This window comes from Nerophis ophidion, linkage group LG09, assembly GCF_033978795.1.
Source record: "Nerophis ophidion isolate RoL-2023_Sa linkage group LG09, RoL_Noph_v1.0, whole genome shotgun sequence".
Lineage (NCBI taxonomy): Eukaryota > Metazoa > Chordata > Actinopteri > Syngnathiformes > Syngnathidae > Nerophis > Nerophis ophidion.
Window position 1 is genome coordinate 43,204,931 of NC_084619.1, and position 19,771 is coordinate 43,224,701.

General features: G+C 39.8%; 1 protein-coding gene across 2 annotated transcripts in view; it reads right to left on the reverse strand.

The window, feature by feature from the left end:
* gbf1 (golgi brefeldin A resistant guanine nucleotide exchange factor 1) overlaps positions 1-19,771 on the reverse strand; it is a 229,607-nt gene that overhangs the window by 46,698 nt on the left and 163,138 nt on the right. For both annotated transcript variants that reach the window (XM_061911029.1, XM_061911028.1), the window contains exons 17-20: positions 18,023-18,111; positions 17,742-17,944; positions 17,510-17,633; positions 8,788-8,913 (exon numbers count right to left, since the gene is read on the reverse strand). In XM_061911029.1, coding sequence (XP_061767013.1) covers positions 8,788-8,913; positions 17,510-17,633; positions 17,742-17,944; positions 18,023-18,111 — 542 coding nt within the window. The remainder of the gene's footprint in view (positions 1-8,787; positions 8,914-17,509; positions 17,634-17,741; positions 17,945-18,022; positions 18,112-19,771) is intronic.

Below are 19,771 nucleotides of genomic sequence, written 5' to 3' on the forward strand. Positions count from 1 at the left end.
TATATATGTATATGCATATATAAACATACATATATATATATATATATATATATATATATATATATATATATATATATATATATATATATATATATACAGTATGTATATATATATATATATATATATATATGTATATGTATATATATATATATATATATATATATATATATATATAAACATATATACATACATATATAGGTGTATATATATATATACATATATATATATATATACATATATATATATATATACACATACATATATATATATATACATATACATACATATATATATACATATACATATATATATATACAGTATGTATGTATATACATATATAAACATATATACATACATATATAGGTGTATATATATACATACATATATATATATATACATATATATATATATATATATACATACATATATATATATATATACATACATATATATATATATATACATACATATATATATATATATATATATATACATATACATATATATATATATATATATATACATACAGTATATACATATATATTACAGTGTTTCCCCCAGAATATTTGTTAGTTAAAGTGGTGTCTCTGCCTGCGGGGGCAATAGACTACAGATTGTGGTGAAGTAGGCTTTATCGCGTGATGAAACCTACAAATTTTGGTTGTGTTTTCCGCTCCGTATGCTGAATGGCAAAGTAAAGTAAAGCAAAAACATAACACAAAACAGTCCTAGTTACCTAAGATACTAAATACGTCATCATTTTGTCTTAGTCTATATTTGTTAAGTCATAATAATGACATACTTACTTGACTTAGTCATTATTTTGTCTTAGTAAGCCAGTATTTACTAGGTCATATATACTTAATCATTGTTTTGTCTTAGTAAGCCAATATTTACTAAGTCAAATTAATGACTTACTGTAAAAAAGTCTTTGTAATAAGCGTTTGAAAAAAAGAGTTAAAAGTGGGACCACATGCTGACATATGCTCAACTCATCATGTTTAATTTATTACAGCATTTGGGATGCCTATAGTAGATTTGTTACATTTGTATCAACATGGGATAGCAGGGACCTTGCCATTCAAAACTAGGCTGCTACATTACTAATAATTAATGTAACTATTGCTGAAAAAATACCAATATGCACTATTCATCCCTGAACACCATGGAGTTCATGTAGGCTTTATGATGCAGTTACATTATTATATCAACTATCAAAGACAGAAACTCTTCACTTAACAAAATGTCCTTTTTGCTGCTTCAACACAGAAAAGGGCAAAATGAAATAACTTAGTTGTTAACAGTAGGTCAATAATGCTTGTCTTTCTCTCAGACAGACAGGGCTTTAATGTCCATAACACACACACGCACGCACGCACGCACACACCGCAAAATGAGCTAACGTTACACTACAAGCTAATTAGCCTTCACCTCCAGAACTGCGAGCGAGCTGAGCTGCCACTTGTATTTCTAGAACGTCAACGGGCTCATAGTAATGTTACTAGTAGTTGACTGGGAGGTGTTTATTATAATTTGGGGAGAGTCCGCTGCAATATGTTCACCTGCTAAACACCTTTCTGCTAACCCACACCCTCTCTTCTCTTTGCCTGCCTCTGCCATGAGAACTGACTCCATGCACTCTGAATACTCACTGCTGATTGGCTGTTACCGCTGTGAATACGCACTGCTGATTGGCTGTTACATGCGCTCTGAATACGCACAGCTGATTGGCTGTCACATACCCTGTGAATACGCACTGCTGATTGGCTGTTACTACTCTGCGTGTAACCAATCAGATGGTTGTGTGGGTGGGACAATGGTGGGTGCTGCAAAGACATACTGACAGAGGCAGAGGCAGTACGAAGCATGGCAGCTTGTTAAGACTTTAGATTAGCACCAAATGATAATATAAATACATTTACAAAATTAAAATACAAATAAGGCAACAAGAGAAGTATCCTAAACTTCTCTTTTGTCAAGTAAATCTGAAAACCCGATAATTTCTTCTTTTTTTTTTTTAATACTTTAGTTTAGGCAGTGGCTCTTTGTTGTGAAGGGGGCCACCTTCACAACAAAGCGCTGCGGGAAACCCTGTATATACATATACTGTATATATTGATATATACTTATGCTTATATTTTATACTTAAGCCTATTTATAATTTGTATATTAAGGGTTCAGACTTTCGGGATAGCCTGTGGTTTTTGGTGGTTTACAAACACACTGCTTCATACACTGATAACCTTAACTGACTTCCTGTGCGATAATCAAAATTAGGAACACACAGTAGCATGATAGCAGAGTGTTTGATGTACTGTAGCTCTTTATTGAATCTAATTGTACAAATGGTCTGCGTACAGTGGTAGAGTTGGACAAAAACAGTGGTGAGTCTCGGACATTACTTGTTTAATAGACCATTATCACATGATCACTAGTATAAATAAAACTAGGGTTGTGCAGATCCATCGGCCCTGATCAGTATTGGTTAATATCCGTGTAAAGTACGTGATGCTGAGCCCCTACGGCTGACAGAGGCGGCTAGAAGCTAACTGTGTGGAGCCCCTCCCCTAAACTAATAACATTCACTTCTCTTGCAACAAATAAACTACCTTTTTTCACATGTATTTTTATCACTGGATGATGATGCTAAACATGTTACACACCAGGTAAGAATGAGCAGGGGCAGACAAATAAGCATATTAATCACCAAACTAGCTTGAATAAAAAGACGAAAAAAAAAAAAAGTGGCAAATAACGTTTAAAGCAGTGGTCTCAGACATGCGGCCCACGGGCCGCAATTGGCCCTCGGGCCGCAATTGGCCCTCGGGCCGCAATTGGCCCGCGAGACGTTATTTTGCGGCCCCCACCCTAATACGAAAGTTTAATGTTAGTGCGGCCTGCATGTTTTATATGAATTGCGCTTGACAGCTTTGTGTTATTTGGGTCCAAAATGGCTCTTTCAACGTTCTGGGTTGCCTACCCCTGCGTTAGTGGAAAAGCGACAAAGGAGTGAAAGCGACAGGAACTTTGCCATGGAGACGAGGGTTTTTTTATGTGCCTGGGTGCAGTCACACCGCGACACCTGTCCGTCAGTAATAACAGTCCCCGATAACCTGGACCAATTCAAACCGTTACTTTTGTTTTTTTATTGTTTAATTTGCATTGGCTCACACGATGAACACTACGTATATTTCTATATGACGCCAGCTAACACTCCGGGAGCCGTCACGTTTTTGCGCTCCCTATCCCCGTACTTTCCCGGCTATTATGCGCCGACTGCCCTGTTGCTGTAGGGAGGAAAATCGGAACGACACACAATGCGGAAATAACATTATTCTCCATGCGTCGGCTAATTACAAATATATTCCACAACCCCAAACATGTCATTTTCAAAGCATGCAGTGAAGAAAAAGGTTAGTGATGAGCAAAGACAATTCCAGTAAAAGTGGGGGGATGCAATATTTCTTTGTTGAGCACAGGGGCACCCCGACGTGTCTTATTTGCACAGAGAAAGTTCCGGAGCACATGGATTACAATTTGAAATGTCATTATACAGCTAGACATGCTGAGGACTATGAAACATTTTTTTAAAGGAATATTTTTTGCGGCCCATTCTCACCCAGACTCTGCATCCAGTGGCCCCCAGGTGAATTGAGTTTGAGAACCCTGGTTTAAAAGGATAATATGAAAACAATTTTTACATGAAAAACCCTTCCCTGTGGTGCACGGAACATGTTTTGATTTGGTTTGTGTTTAATTTTTGTCCACATTTTGCTCCAATGTCACTTTTATAACCTGTTTTGTCAGTCTATTTGCAAGCTAGCCGTTTGTGGAGGTGTGGCACTCCCTACCGTCTCAAAAAGAATAGAATAACCTTAACCTTAAAAAATATAAATTTTTAATATACATCTTAAAGGAGACCTATTAAGATGTTTTTTTCTATTTTTGAAAAACTTCCTTTTGATCTACCAGGACATTTACATTAACATTACCATTGTTGAAAAATTTCAACCAGAGTCGCAACAGCACAGAATCAGCATTACTAAAAGTCCAAAATGACATTTTTATAGGTCTTGACACCAAAAATACTGTTGTGTGAGTCCTTTTGGATCTCACAGCTGCCTTTGACACTGCACTGGACCATGCAATCCTCATGTCTCGCCTGGAGCACTGCGTTGGCCTACGTGGATCAGTGCTAAGATGGTTTTCCTCATATATCTCCCAAACGTCTTTTTCAGTGATGATTCATGATCTCTCCTCCACAGTTGATCCACTTTCTTCTGGCGTACCCAGGGTTCAATCCTTAGGCCTATTCTTTTTTCTCTTTAGGTTCAATCATATCCAAATACAATGTTAACTTCCACTTTCATGCTGATCATGTGTGGCTCTATTTGTCCGTTATGATAAGTGAAAGAAATGCACTCGATTACCTCCCTAGCTGTCTCAATGACATTAAACTATGACTGTCACAGAATGTTTTGCCTTTAAATGAGAGCAAAACAGAGTTTGTTGTTTTTAACCTTGATGCACGTCATAGAGCACCCCGCTTTAGCACCCCAGTCCTCGCTCCTGCTGTGAAAAAGCTGAAAGTAATATTTGACAGCGACTTTAAATAAAATAAAAATATATAATTTACTCCAGGGCTAGAGCAAGGTTTTTTCTAGCTAAGACTTTTGGCAAAGGTGAAGCCTTTTCTGCAGAGGGCAGACCTTGAAAAAGCCATCCATGCCTTCATTAGCTAGAGACTGGAGCAATAATCAGTCACTTCTCCACAAGCTCCAGTTAGTACAAAATCCAGCTGCTCGCCTCGTCACTCATACTGTAAAACATGCCCATATTTTCCCAGTTTTCTTTGCTCTCCATTGGCTCCTAGTATCTTTTAGAATATATTTTTAAAACCTTGTTTTTTTTTTAAGGCCATCAACGGTCTGGCCTCAGCATACTTGGCTGATATTCTAACTGTTCGCCACCCACCAAGGAATCTGCGCTCATCTTTACACACATCTTTGGAAGTACCAACGACTATAATTAAAAAATGGGGTTATCGTTCTTTTTCCGCAAAATGGCTTTTAACAAACAATTGCTATAAGTATTTATTATTACAGTTTACCTAAATTTGAAATGTTTTGTAGATTCGCCAGAGAGATCATTAGGCACATCTGCACACTCGCAAATAGATCAGACTACAGCAACTGCATAAAAAAAAAATATTTTAACAGAATTACACAGCATTTGGCTGTTTTAATGTGCATGCTAAGATTTTATGAAAATATTACTTTATTATGCCTTTTTTTGTTTCCTCATTGCCTGAAGCAGAGGGGAGGAGACTTAATGTCCACCCAGCTTGCCTTTACAAGATGACGTCATCTTGTAGCCATTACAAAACCCCACGAAAGGAGGCATCCAAAACTGTATGCAAGCTGACGCCTAAATGTATGAACTTCATAATTTGATACTTTGAAATTGTTTAACATGAGTATCCAACATGCCTTAGTCAGGAAAGATGACTTTCTCCATAGGTACCCTTTAAGAAGTGTAGCTGGAAGTGCCTTACAGCGGAAAGTAATAAGTTATTAACAGTATAGCAGATCAATAAGAGTTACAGATAGGATAATATACCAAAGTCTGTTGCTGAGTAGCAGCCAGGTATTCACGTAAAGGGAAGGCACATTGATCCATATATTGCTAGTGTCAACACCAAAGGTAGTTTCAGTTTATAATGAACTACAGCAGGGGTGCCCATTCGGTCGATTGCAAGCTATCCATCGATCGCTGAGGATGGCAGTTGATTGCCAGCCAAAAAATACACTGTTCCATAGATAAGTATAAATGATAAATATAAATATATATACATATACATGTATTTTCGCACACACACACATACATGTATATATACACACACACACAAATATATATATATATATTAGAGATGTCCGGCCGGCCGATATTATCAGCCAATAAATGCTTTAAAATGTAATATCGGAAATTATCGGTATCGGTTTCAAAAAGTAAAATTTATGACTTTTTAAAACGCCGCTGTACAGAGTGGTACACGGACGTAGGGAGAAAGAAGTACAGAGCAGTTGCGTATCCCAGTCATACTTGCCAACCCACCCAATTTTCCCGGGAGACTCCCGAATTTCAGTGACCCTCCCGAAAATCTCCCGGGGCAACCATTCTCACGAATTTCTCCCGATTTCCACCCAGACAACAATATTGGGGGCATGCCTAAAAGGCACTGCCTTTGCGCGACGGCCCAATCACATAATAGCTACGGCTTTTCACAGACACAAGTGAATGCAACGCATACTTGGTCAACAGCCATACAGGTCACACTGAGGATGGCTGTACAAACAACTTTAACACTGTTACAAATATGCGCCACACTGTGAACCCACACCAAAAAAGAATGACAAACACATTTCGGGAGAACATCCGCACTGTAACACAATATAAACACAACAGAACATATACCCAGAAACCCTTGCAGCACTAACTCTTCCGGGGCGCTACAATACACACCCCCCACTGCCCCACCAACTCAACCCTGCCCACCTCAACCTCTTCATGCTCTCTCAGGGAGAGTATGTACCAAATTCCAAGCTGCTGTTTTGAGGCATGTTAAAAAAATAATGCACTTTGTAATTTCAATAATAAATATGGCAGTGCCATGTTAGCATTTTTTTCCATTACTTAAATTGATTTATTTTGGAAAACCTTGTTACATTGATTAATGCATCCGGCGACTGTATATATCGGTATCTGTTGATATCGGAATCGGTAATTAAGAGTTGGACAATATCGGAATATCGGATATCGGCAAAAAATCCATTATCGGACATCTCATATATATAATATACACACACATTTATATATACATATATATATATATATATATATATATATACAGTATACATATCCATTTCCATTTTCTACCGCTTATTCCCTTTTGGGGCGCGGGGGGCGCTGGCGCCTATCTCAGCTACAATCGGGCGGAAGGTGGGGTACACCCTGGACAAGTCGCCACCTCATCACAGCAGTATACATATATGTATGTATATACATATATACTTATATATATGTATACACACAAGCACGCAGGCACGCAGGCACGCACGCACGCACGCACGCACGCACGCACGCACGCACGCACGCACGCACGCACGCACGCACGCACGCACGCACGCACGCACGCACGCACACACACACACACACACACACACACACACACACACACACACACACACACACACACACACACACACACACACACACACACACACACACACACACACACACACACACAGGGTGATTAAAAAAGAATACGCCAAAATCATCACGCATTTATTCAATTCTAAAGCATTGTAATAGACTGAATCAATGGTCATTTGACACAGCAGTTATCAAGGTTTTATTGTGTTACAATTTCACCACTGTGGTCATGTAATCCTTTTGGTTCTGTTCAATTGTAAGAAGACCACTTGTTTATTTACCCTCAAAATGACGAACAACAGCAGCAATTAAAACGGTGGATTGCGACATCCTGGGGCGCGTTTGGGAGGAATTCTCATATCGTCTTGATGTTGTCTGTTCTGCCGGTGGTGGCCATATTGAGCACTTGAAAAGCATGAAATAAATACTCAAAGTTATGTACAACACACGTGTTCAAGCTAGGTTTTCTACTGATTTTGATTTTTGAAACACAGAGTGATAATTTTGGCGTATTATTTTTTAATCAACCTGTATACAGGCACACACACGAAGATGAGGTAGATCACTTTGACCTAGTCATTTGAAAAGTAGCTTGCCTGCTGAAAAGGTGTGGACAGCCCTGAACAACAGTTAATATGTATTTTTTTTCACAAAATAACTATTTGTTGTTTTTTTTTTTTTTTATTGTTTACAAATGCAAGGATTAATTCTCCAGACACCTGTAGACTTTGAGGAAAAAACTCAAAAGGATTTAAGTTAGTAGTGTTAGTATACAGTTTTTAGTTGTGTTTAGTTTTTGTGTACAATTGACTTTTTTTTTATCAAAAATGGAATGTAATAGAAGAACATAAGGAAGTAGTTAAAATGGTTGCACTGTTAATTTCAATCACCATAAAAATTTAAACATTTACACTTAATACATGTGATCGTAATAGGAACATCTTGTTGAAGAAATGCCTTCCATTGAAAGCCCATTGAAAAAAGGTTGTGATTTACAATAATAACGTCACAGAACACACGAGTTGAATCCTTTAAAATTATTGTTAGCAAAACCCTGACCTGGAGGTCACATGCCTTCGTACATAAACTACAAATGCTCTAAATGTCAACAAAGTACACAAAAGTGAAGAAGACAGTTAACCAGTAAAAACTTATCATTGGAATGTTAACAAGTCCCCAGCATCTGTTTAGTCTACAGAAGCTGCCAATCAAAAAAAACAAACGGAAACGGAGGCAGAGAAAGCAGATGAAGTGAGGCTTCAGCCATACCAGTCTACTCCCCAAAGGCCCCCAAATCACCCCCGCCATTGCCGCCACGATACCTATTGGTTTGGCAATGACTTTCAGGCTGACCACCACTGGCTACAGCTGTTGGCTGAGGGCGCCAAGCTGCATCAGTGCAAATACCTCAACTCCCACATGTACGTCACGCAGCAAATGCTCAAAGACTACTAACACAAAAGTAACAGACTAATTGGTAAGGAATCTGCTTTTTCTGTATTTATTCTGAAAGCTTTTAGATGATACTAAGTAGGAAAAACGTGTTCAATTTGTTGAGCGAGTGCTGATACGAACCTCGATAGTCATAGGAATATTCTGCTTGCGGACATTATGGTTATGCTGGTCAGTGTTCAGCATGATAACAGCGTAGGCCAAAGCAAATCCAGCATCATTGGTCATGAAGGGAGAGCCATTCACTTTCTGCAAAAACAGTCAAATCATGTCATTTTAGGTTAATAACATGATGTCATATACAGTATGTCACATATTGCAAAATAATGTCGGATAATGCCATATATTATGTCAAATTATCTCATGTCGCATGTCAATGTAAAATTATGTCATATGTCACACATTATGTCATGTAAAATCATGTCATACAATTCCATATTATGTCATATCATATAATGCCCCTCATGTCATATAGTTTCATCTCATGCCACATGTCTATCATGTCAAATCAAGTCAGCTCATGTCACATAGTGCCATCCAATATCACATCATACCATCGCATGACATACTTATTAAGTAATATGTCAAAATATGTTAAAAACTGTCAAATCATACCATAGCATCTTATATCATGTCATGTCATCTCATGTTATCTGGAGGTTTTAAGTCGATAGAAAAATAAAATGGATGAGTGTTGAAACAACATGCTCTCAACTTAACGTCATCTCATATAATTATATCCCGTAGAGTGGAAAAGCCATTCACACGGAGTCACCCTGTAAATGACTCATCCATCTTTTGGAAAGACTATTTTTAATGTGACTGGTTCAGGTCACTAAAAAAGGGTCACTACAAGGAATAGTTTCCAGGTCACGTGGTCTGTCCAGCTATTTTGGAGTGTCAAATGCTCTCTGCTTTTTACCCTGTGTCGCTGTATGTTGAAGCCTATTTTAAAACTGATGTCGTCCAAAAGCTACGACACAGTGTTAATCATGTGACTGCTTTTGATCTGTGTTTTGACCATCTCCACCACCTTGACACCATCTAAAATTAACTGCTAATGGAAAGTTTGGTTCATGCAAGCATCCTTCACTGGGAAAAATTGAGAAACATTTTTTGAAAAACTGAAAGTATACAGTGCATCCAGAAAGTATTAACAACGCTTCACTCTTTTCCACATTGTTTTGTTACAACCTTGTTCCATAATGGATTAAATACATTTTTGTCCTCAAAACTCTACACACCATACCCCATAATAACAATGTGAGAAATTATTTTAATGCATTAAAAATATAAGACTAACAAAATCGCACGTACATAAGTTCTCACAGCCATTGCTCACTACTTTGTTGATGCAGCTTTGGCAGAAATTACAGTGTCAAATATTTTGAAATACGAAGCCACAAGCTTATCTTTGGGCAGCTTAACCCATTTCTCTGTGCAACACCTTTCAAGCTCCATCAGGTTGGATGGGAAGCGTCGGTACACAGTCATTTTCAGAACTTCCCCAGAGACGTTCAACCGGATTGAAGCCTGGACTCTGCCTGGGCCACTAAGCTACAAAACCCAAACCCAGTGAAGTTGACACATTGTGTATCTCTTAAAAAAAAAATGAATACAATGGTTTGCAAATCCTTTTCAACTTATATTGAATTGAATACACGGCAAAGACAAGATATTTAGTGTTGGAACTGAGACAACTTTTTTTTTTTTGCAAATAATTATTTATTTAGAATTTAATGGCAGCAACACATTGCAAAAAAGTTGGCACAAGGGCATTTTTACCACTGTACCATCGCCTTTCCTTTTAACAACACTGAGTAAACGTTTGGGAACTGAGGAGACCATTTTTTGAAGCTTTTCAGTTGGAATTTTTTCCCATTTTTGCTTGATGTACAGCTAAGGTTGTTCCAACAGTCCGGGGTCTCCGTTGTCGTATTTTACGATTCCAAATGCGCCACACAATTTTCACTTGGGAACAGGTCTGGACAACAGGCAGGCCAGTCTAGTACCCGCACTCATTTACTATGAAGCCAAGCTGTTGTAACACATGCAGAATGTGGCTTGGCATTGTCTTGTTAAAAAAATAAGTAGGGGCATGCGTCTATGATAACGTTGCTTAAGTAGCAACATATGTTGCTCCAAAATCTGTATGTACCTTTGAGCATTAATGGTGCCTTCACAGATGTGTACGTTACCCACACCTTACATGCCCGCTCAATGGCCTTGTGGCTAGAGTGTCCACCCTGAGATCGGTAGGTCGTGATTTTAAACGCCGGCCAAATCATACCAAAAAGTAAAATTGGGACCCATTACCTCCCTGCTTAGCACTTACCATCAAGGGTTGGAATTGGGGATTAATTCACCAAAAATTATTCCCGAGCACGGCCACTGCTGCTGCTCACTGCTTTCCTCACCTTCCAGGGGGTGAACAAGGGGATGGCTCAAATGCAGAGGACAAATTTCACCACACCTAGTGTGCGTGTGTGACAATCATTTGTACTTTAACTTTAACTTAAATAATACTCCCTCATACGTCACAGATGCTGGTTTGCCCGTATAACAGTCCAGATGGTTATTTTCCTCTTTGGTCCGGAGGACACAACGTCCACAGTGTTCAAAAACAATTTGAAATGTGGACTCGTCAGACCACAGAACACTTTTCCACTTTGCATCAGTCCATCTCAGATGAGCTCGAGCCCAGCGAAGCCAGCGAAGCCAGCAAAGCTGGCGGCGTTTGTAGGTGTTGTTGATAAATGGCCTTTGCTTTGCATAGTAAGACTTTTAACTTGCACTTACAGATTTAGCGAAAAACTGTAAGTACTGACAGTAGTTTTCTGAGTTGTTCCTAAACCAATGTGGTGATATCTTTTACACACTGATGTCGCTTGTCAATGCAGTACCGCCTGAGGGATCGAAAGTCATGGTATGCTGCGTACGTGGAGTGATTTCTCCAGATTCTCTGAATCTTTTGCTTATAATACGGAACATAGATGGTGAAATCCCTAAATTGCTTGCAAAAGCTTGTTGAGAAATGTTGTTAGACTGTTCGACAATTTGCTCAAGCATTTTTTCACAAAGTGATGACCCCCGCCCCATCCTTGTTTATGAATGACTGAGTATTTCATGGAAGCTGCTTTTATACCTAATCATGGCACCCACCTGTTTCCGATTAGCCCTTTTACCTGTGGGATGCTCCAAATAAGTGTTTGATGAGCATTCCTAAACTTTCTCAGTCTTGTTTGCCACTTATGCCAGCTTTTTGAAACATGTTGCAGGCATCAAATTCCAAATGAGCTAATATTTACAAAAAATAAAGTTTCTCTGTTCAAACGTTAAGTATCTTGTCTTTGCAGTGTATTCAATTGAATATACAGTAGGTTGAAAAATATTTGCAAATCATTGTATTCTGTATTCAAAGCGACGCATAGCAAGGGCTCTGTAACCAGTTCTCTTGAGATGGGGCTGGACTCTCTTCCACACTGGCGACGGGCTGGGGTAGCAATTCTTGTTGCAAAACAAGCACGTTAAGAGTTCAACCCAGTGGACGAGAGGGTACCTTCCCTCGGCCTTCGGGTGGGGGACGGGTCCTGACTGTTGCTTGTGTTTACGCACCAAACAGCAGTTCAGAGTACCAACTAGGGGTGTTGGAAAAAAATCGATTCAAATTTGAATCGCGATTCTCACGTTGTGCGATTCAGAATCGATTATCATTTTTAAAAAATCTATAAATTTTTTTTCTTTTTTTTACCAATCCAACAAAACAATACACGGCAATACCATAACAATGCAATCCAATTCTAAAACCAAACCTGACCCAGCAACACTCAGAACTGCAATAAACAGAGCAATTAAGAGAAGACACAAACACGACACAGAAAAAAACATAAGTAGTGAAACAAAAATTAATATTACCAACAACAGTATCAATATTAGTTATAATTTCAGCATAGCAGTGATTAAAAATCAGTCATTGACATTATCATTAGACATTTAAAAAAAACCCAAAAAAAACCAATAGTGTCACAGTGGCTTACACTTGCATCACATCTCATAAGCTTGACAACACACGGTCCAATATTTTCACAAAGATAAAATAAGTCATATTTTTGGTTCGTTTAATAGTTAAAACAAATTTATATTATTGCAATCAGTTGATAAAACATTGTCCTTTACAATTATAAAAGCTTTTTACAAAAATCTACTACTCTGCTCAGCAGACTGGGGTAGATCCTGCTGAAATCCTATGTATTGAATGAATAGAGAATCCTTTTGAATCGGGAAAAAATAGTTTTTGAATCAAGAATCGTGTTGAATTGAAAAAAAAAAAAGGATTTAGAATCGAATTGTGACCCCAAGAATCAATATTGAATCAAATCGTGGGACACCCAAAGATTCGCAGCCCTAGTACCCACCCTTTTTTGATACACTCTAGGGAGTACTGGAAAGTGCTCCCCCGGGTGATTCCCTTGTTCTGCTGGGGGACTTCAACGCACATGTTGGCAACGACAGTGAAACCTGGAGAGGTGTGATTGGGAAGAATGGCCGCCCGGATCTAAATCTGAGTGGTGTTTTGTTACTGGATTTTTGTGCTTGTCACAGATGGTCCATAACAAACACCACGTTCAAACATAAGGGTGTCCATATATGCACTTGGCACCAGGACACCATAGGCCGCAGTTCCATGATCGAATTTGTAGTTGTGTCATCGGATTTGCGGCCTCAGGTTTTGGACACTCGGGTGAGGAGAGAGGCGTAGCATTGTACCGATCACCACCTGGTGGTGAGTTGGCTGCGATGGTGGGGGAGGATGGATAGAACTGGCAGGCCCCAACACATTTTGAGGGTCTGCTGGGAACGTCTGGTAGAGTCTTCTGTCAGAGAGAGTTTCAACTACCACTTCCGGAAGAACTTTGAACATGTCACGAGGGAGGTGCTAGACATTGAGTCCGAGTGGACCATGTTCCGCATCTCTATTGTCGAGGCTGCTGATTGGAGCTGTGCCCGCAAGGTAGTTGGTGCCTATCGTGGCGGTAATCTTAGAACCCCTCAAGCTGAAGAAAGAGTCCTATCAGGTTCTTTTGGCTCATAGCACTCCGGAGGCAGTGGACAGGTACCGATAGGCCAAGCGATGTGCGACTTCAGCAGTCGTGGATGCAAAAACTCGGACAAGGAAGCTATGGAAATCGACTTTCGGATGGCTTCGAAGCAATTCTGGACCACCATCCGCTGCCTCAGGGAAGGGAAGAAGTTCTCTGTCAACACCGTGTATGGTGATGGTGTTCAGCTGACCTCAACTGCCGATGTTGTGGATTGGTGGAGAGAATACGTTGAAGACCTCCTCAATCCCACCAACACGTCTTTCTATGAGGAAGCAGTGACTGGGGAATCTGTGGTGGGCTCTCCTATTTCTGGGGATGAGGTTGCCGAGGTAGTTAAAAAGCTCCTCAGTGGCAAGGCCCCGAAGGCGGATGAGATACGCCCGGAGTTCCTTACGGCTCTGGATGCTGTGGGGCTGTCTTGGTTGACAAGACTCTGCAACATTGCGTGGACATCGGGGGCGGTACCTCTGGATTGGCAGACCGGGGGTGGTGGTTCCTCACTTTAAGAAGAGGAACCTGAGGGTGTGTTCCAATTATTGTGGGATCACACTCCTCAGCCTTCCCGGTAAGGTCTAGTCAGGTATACTGGAGAGGAGACTATTCTGGATAGTCGAACCTCGAATTCAGGAGGAACAATGTGGTTTTTGTCCTGGTTGTGGAACTGTGAACCAGCTTTACACTCTAGGCAGGGTCCTTGAGGGTGCATGGGAGTTTGCCCAACCAGTCTACATGTGCTTTGTGGACTTGGAGAAGGCATTCGACCCTGTCCCTCGGGAAGTCCTGTGGGGAGTGCTCAGAGAGTATGAGGTATTGGACTGTCTGATTGTGACGGTCCACTTGCTGTATGATCGGTGTCAGAGCTTGGTCCGCATTGCCGGCAGTAAGTCGGACCCGTTTCCAGTAAGGGTTGGACTTCGCCAAAGCTGCCCTTTGTCACAGATTCTGTTCATAACTTTTATGGACAGAATTTCTAGGCGCAGTCAGGGCGTTGAGAGGATCCAGTTTGGTGGATGCAGGATTAGGTATCTGCTTTTTGAAGATGATGAAGAATTCATCTGGCCAGGATCTTCAACTCTCACTGGATCGGTTCAAAGCCGAGTGTGAAGCGACTGGGATGAAAATCAGCACCTCCAAGTCCATGGTTCTCGCCCAGAAAATGGGGCCATCTCCGGGTTGGGGAGGAGACTGCCCCAAGTGGAGGAGTTCAAGTACCTAGGAGTCTTGTTCACGAGCGGGGGAAGAGTGGAACGTACGATCGACAGGCAGATTGGTGTTGCGTCTTCAGTAACACGGAATGCAAAGCTATCAAATTACCGGTCGATCTACGTTACCATCCTCATCTCTGGTCATGAGCTTTGGGTTATGACCGAAAGGACAAGATCACAGGTACAAGGGACCGAAATGAGTTTCCTCCGCCGGGTGGAAGAGCCCTCCCTTAGAGATAGGGTGAGAGGCTCTATCATCCGGGAGGAGCTCTAAGTAAAGCCACTGCTTCTCCGCATCGAGAGGAGCCGGATGAGGTGGTTCGGGCTGTCTTGGCTGTATGCTTCGGGCTGTTGTCCTGCTGAAAGAAGAACCGCTGCCAGAGTCTGAGTTCAAGAGCACTCTGGAGAGGTTTTAATCCAGGATCCTGACTCATCTCCCAGTTCCTGCCATTGAAAAACATCCCCCAGCATGATGCTGTATCACCATGCTTTTCACTGTGGGATGGTATTGGCCTGGTGATGAGTGGTGCCTGGTTTACTTCAAACATGACATCTGACATTCACACCAAATAATTCAATCTTTGTCTCATCAGAACAGAAATGTTTTTTCCTCATGGTCTGACAATCTGAGAGTGCATTTTGGCAAACTTTTATGAAGGAATGGCTTACGTCAGGCCACTCTACGATACAGGCCCGACTGGTGGATTGCTGCAGAGATTGTTATCTTTCTGGAAGGTTATTCTATCTCTACAGAGGAATGCTGTATCTATGACAGAGTGACCATCAGGTTCTTGGTCACCTCCCTGACTAGGGCCCTTCTCCTCAGATCGCTCAGGTTAGACAGTAGGCTGGCTTTAGGAAAAGTCTTGGTGGTTCAAAACTTCTTCCATTTACGAATTGTGGGCTTTGCTCATCGGGACCTTCAAGGCAGCAGATATTTTTCTGTACCCTTGCCCAGATTTGAGTCTCGAGACAATCCTGTCTACAGACAGTTCCTTGTCAATGTCGTTGTTCATGTCCAACTAACTTAAATTACTGCATGTGTACTCAAATTAAGCTCTAGGAAGCTGTCAAAATAGCTTTTGAGTCACTTTTGAACTTAAAGGCCTACTGAAATGAGATTTTCTTATTTAAACGGGGATAGCAGGTCCATTCTATGTGTCATACTTGATCATTTCGCGATATTGCTATATCTTTGCTGAAAGGATTTAGTAGAGAACATCGACGATAAAGTTCGCAACTTTTGGTCGCTAATAAAAAAGCCTTGCCTTTACCGGAAGTAGCAGACGATGTGCGCGTGACGTCACAGGTTGTAGGGCTCTTCACATCATCACATTGTTTATAATGTGAGCCTCCAGCAGCAAGAGCTATTCGGGCCGAGAAAGCGACTATTTCCCCATTAATTTGAGCGAGGATGAAAGATTTGTGGATGAGGAAAGTTCGAGTGAAGGACTAAAAAAAACAAGGGGAAAAAAAGAACAAAAAGAAAAGGCGACGGCTCCAGACGGCGGCAGTGTGAGCGTTTCAGATGTAATTAGACACATTTACTAGGATAATTCTGGAAGATCCCTTATCTGCTAATTGTTTTAATAGTGTTTTAGTGAGATTGTAAAGTCATACCTGAAAGTCGGATGGCTACAGTGAGAGAAGCCGAGGAGCCAAGATCACAGCTGCCTTTTTGAGCTGCAGGAGGAGGTCGCATAATCCACTGAAGTCTCCGGTAAGAGCAAACTTAATATCTTAATTTTCCCATCCAAAAACTTTTTGGTTGACGTAGAGAAACATGTTCGCTTGACCGCTCTGTGTTAAAGCTTCACAACAAACAAAGAAACACCGGCTGTGTTTCGGTGCTAAATGTAGCTGCAATCCACCGCTTTCCACCAACAGCAATTATTCTTTATAGTCTCCATTATTAATTGAACAAATTGCAAAAGATTCAGCAACACAGATGTCCAAATTACTTTTAGCCGTAAGTGTTGCTGGGCTAATAAGTCCGCTACAACCCGAGACGTCACAAACACGTGTCATCATTCCGCAACGTTTTCAACAAGAAACTCTGTGGGAAATTTAAAATTGTAATTTAGTAAATTAAACCGGCCGTATTGGCATGTGTTGCAATGTTAATATTTCATCATTGATATATAAACTATCAGACTGCGTGGTCGGTAGTAGTGGGTTACAGTAGGCCTTTAATGGCAAAGGGTGTGATGACTTATTTTTTATTTGTAATAAATTTGCTAAAATGCAAAATAAACAAACAAAAAAACTTATTCACAGTGGGGCATTTTGTGTAGAGTTTTGAAGACAACTTATTTAATTTGAGAATTAAGCTGTAACATAACAAAATGTGGAAAAAGTGAGGTGCTTTGAAAACTTATCTGATGCACTGTAAAAATTCAGATTATTTGACAACAGTGCCAATAGCAGTAAAGACTATTGAATTAAACCATGCATCAGGATTTAAAAAACATGTAATCCTGAGATTTTAAACCTGCATTGTATCAATAAAAATATGATGAATGACAACCTATGCCTTACATGCCAGTTGTCTGTGAAGGTTTCCAAAAGCCTTTGGATGACGGGAGCTTCTCCAGGTAATCTGAAGGCCTCTAGGTAAAGCCTCAGGGCCTCATCAATACGAAGTCCCTGAAAAGCAAAGGTGCTGCAACAAGAGTTCATATTGATTATTAGAAGCTTACCAAAGGGTGGCCTAACTTCTGCATAACCACAGCTCAACATTCTCTATGATCAATAATTAAGGTTTACTTACTTGACAAAGCTGTCCAGGAGCTCCATATTCTTCCGATCACTAACATATTCCCCAATCATCTTTTTGTCTAATCGGGGGTTTTCCCGAAGCCACTGGGCCACCTGGTTGTTGTCCAGTGGATTATTCAGAAGGCCTTTTTCCTGGAGGAATTCAATTCCTTTTTTTGGCTTCAGATTGAACTGCTCGGTTCCTGTGATAAGCAGCTGAAAGGCAGAATCACAGTAATGAGCGCTAATGTATTACGTTTTTAAACACACAAAAAGCAAGTATGAATAGTTCACCTTTTTCTTTGTTCTAATATCCAACAAATCTTGGGAATCAGGTGAACAGGAGGAGAACCTGTGAGGTTTTTGGTTTTTTTTTTTCTCAACTGAAAGAAAAGAATGATAAGTAAAATAGAGGTTTCCATGTACAATTTTTTTTTTAAGTTTTTTTTTTTTTACAATGTGTGATTTAAGGCGGTCTTCATGCTCTGACATATTGTGTTATAGTTTTACATCCCCACTCCTATAAATCATGAATTCCATTTACAAAGAAAAATAACTATAAATAATTATCTGAGTGTGTAGGAAAAATATGTAAGTGGAAAAATTCATAGGTGGAAGAATACGCAGGTGAAAAAATACAAAGGTTGGAAATAGAAACAAGCCTTTTGGCTTTTTGTGCCATCCATTTGCCTTTTTCAAGCATTACATGGATTTAATTCTTTAAGATGTCAATAAACTCCTCAATCAATCTTGGGATGCAACTCAGTATTTTCTTCCTCCAAACACAACGAGTTGAGTTTATACCAAAAATGTATATTTTGGTTTCATCTGATCACATGATATTCTCCCAATCCTCTGCTGTATCATTCATGTATCCATTTTGGTATAAACTCAACTCGTCGTGTTTGGAGGAAGAAGAATACTCAGTTGCATCCCAAGAACACCACACCTACTGTGAAGCAAGGGGGTTGAAAGATCATGCTTTGGGGTTGTTTTTCTGCTAAGGGGACAGGACGATTGATCCGTGTTAAGGAAAGAATGAATGGGGCCATGTATTGTGAGATTTTGAGCCAAAACCTCCTTCCATCAGTGAGAGCTTTGAATGGTTGACCAAATACTTATTTTCCACCATAATTTACAAATAAATTATTTAAAATTCCTACAATGTGAATTCTTGGATTTTTTTTTCACATTCTGTCTCTCACAGTTGAAGTGTACCTATGATGAAAATTACAGACCTCTGTCATCATTTTAAGTGGGAGAACTTGCACAATCGGTGGCTGATTAAATATTGTTTTGCCCCACTGTACGTAGGTGAAGGAATATGTATGAGGAAAAAAACATAGATGGAAGACTACTTAGTTGGAATAATTCATAGGTGCGACAATACTTAGGATGAAAAAATTTAGGTTGAAGAATATTTAGATAAAAAAAAAAGGTAGAAGAATACGCAGGGCTGTATGGTGCGACAAATTAAATTGCATTTGCACCTACATATAGATCATGACACTAGAAACAATTAAAAAGTAGCACTTGTAGATTTCAACCCTTTCATTCTCATTTTACTCCTAAAATAAATCCATAGAAAGTGGATCAATGAGTAAGATTTGGGGAAAGGAAACATTGTTGTCAATAGACCATACAGACACGCACCTGCTTAGGGCAAAAGTGATCATCTGTACAAAACATCGCTGCTACCAAAACAATCAGCCAGTTACTGCAGACTTCACTTTAACAACAACTAAAAATAAAAACTCGATAATAAATAAACCCACGTTTCCACTGCTTGATGTTGTGGTCATTTATGTCGATAATGTTTTAACTTTAAGGGGACGTGCTGTAATAAGCAAACAGTCGTGGCTGGAAAATACTCTGAATGTCTTTCTGAGTTTCTCCGTTGGTCAGAGGGCGCCGGTGAATACATGCTGGATCCCATTGATTATAACCATATAATATCATACCACCACAAAAGGAATTCAACACAAAATTTTTTGAAAAATAAAAATAATATATTAATAATTTTAAAGACGCTGAGCTGTTTGC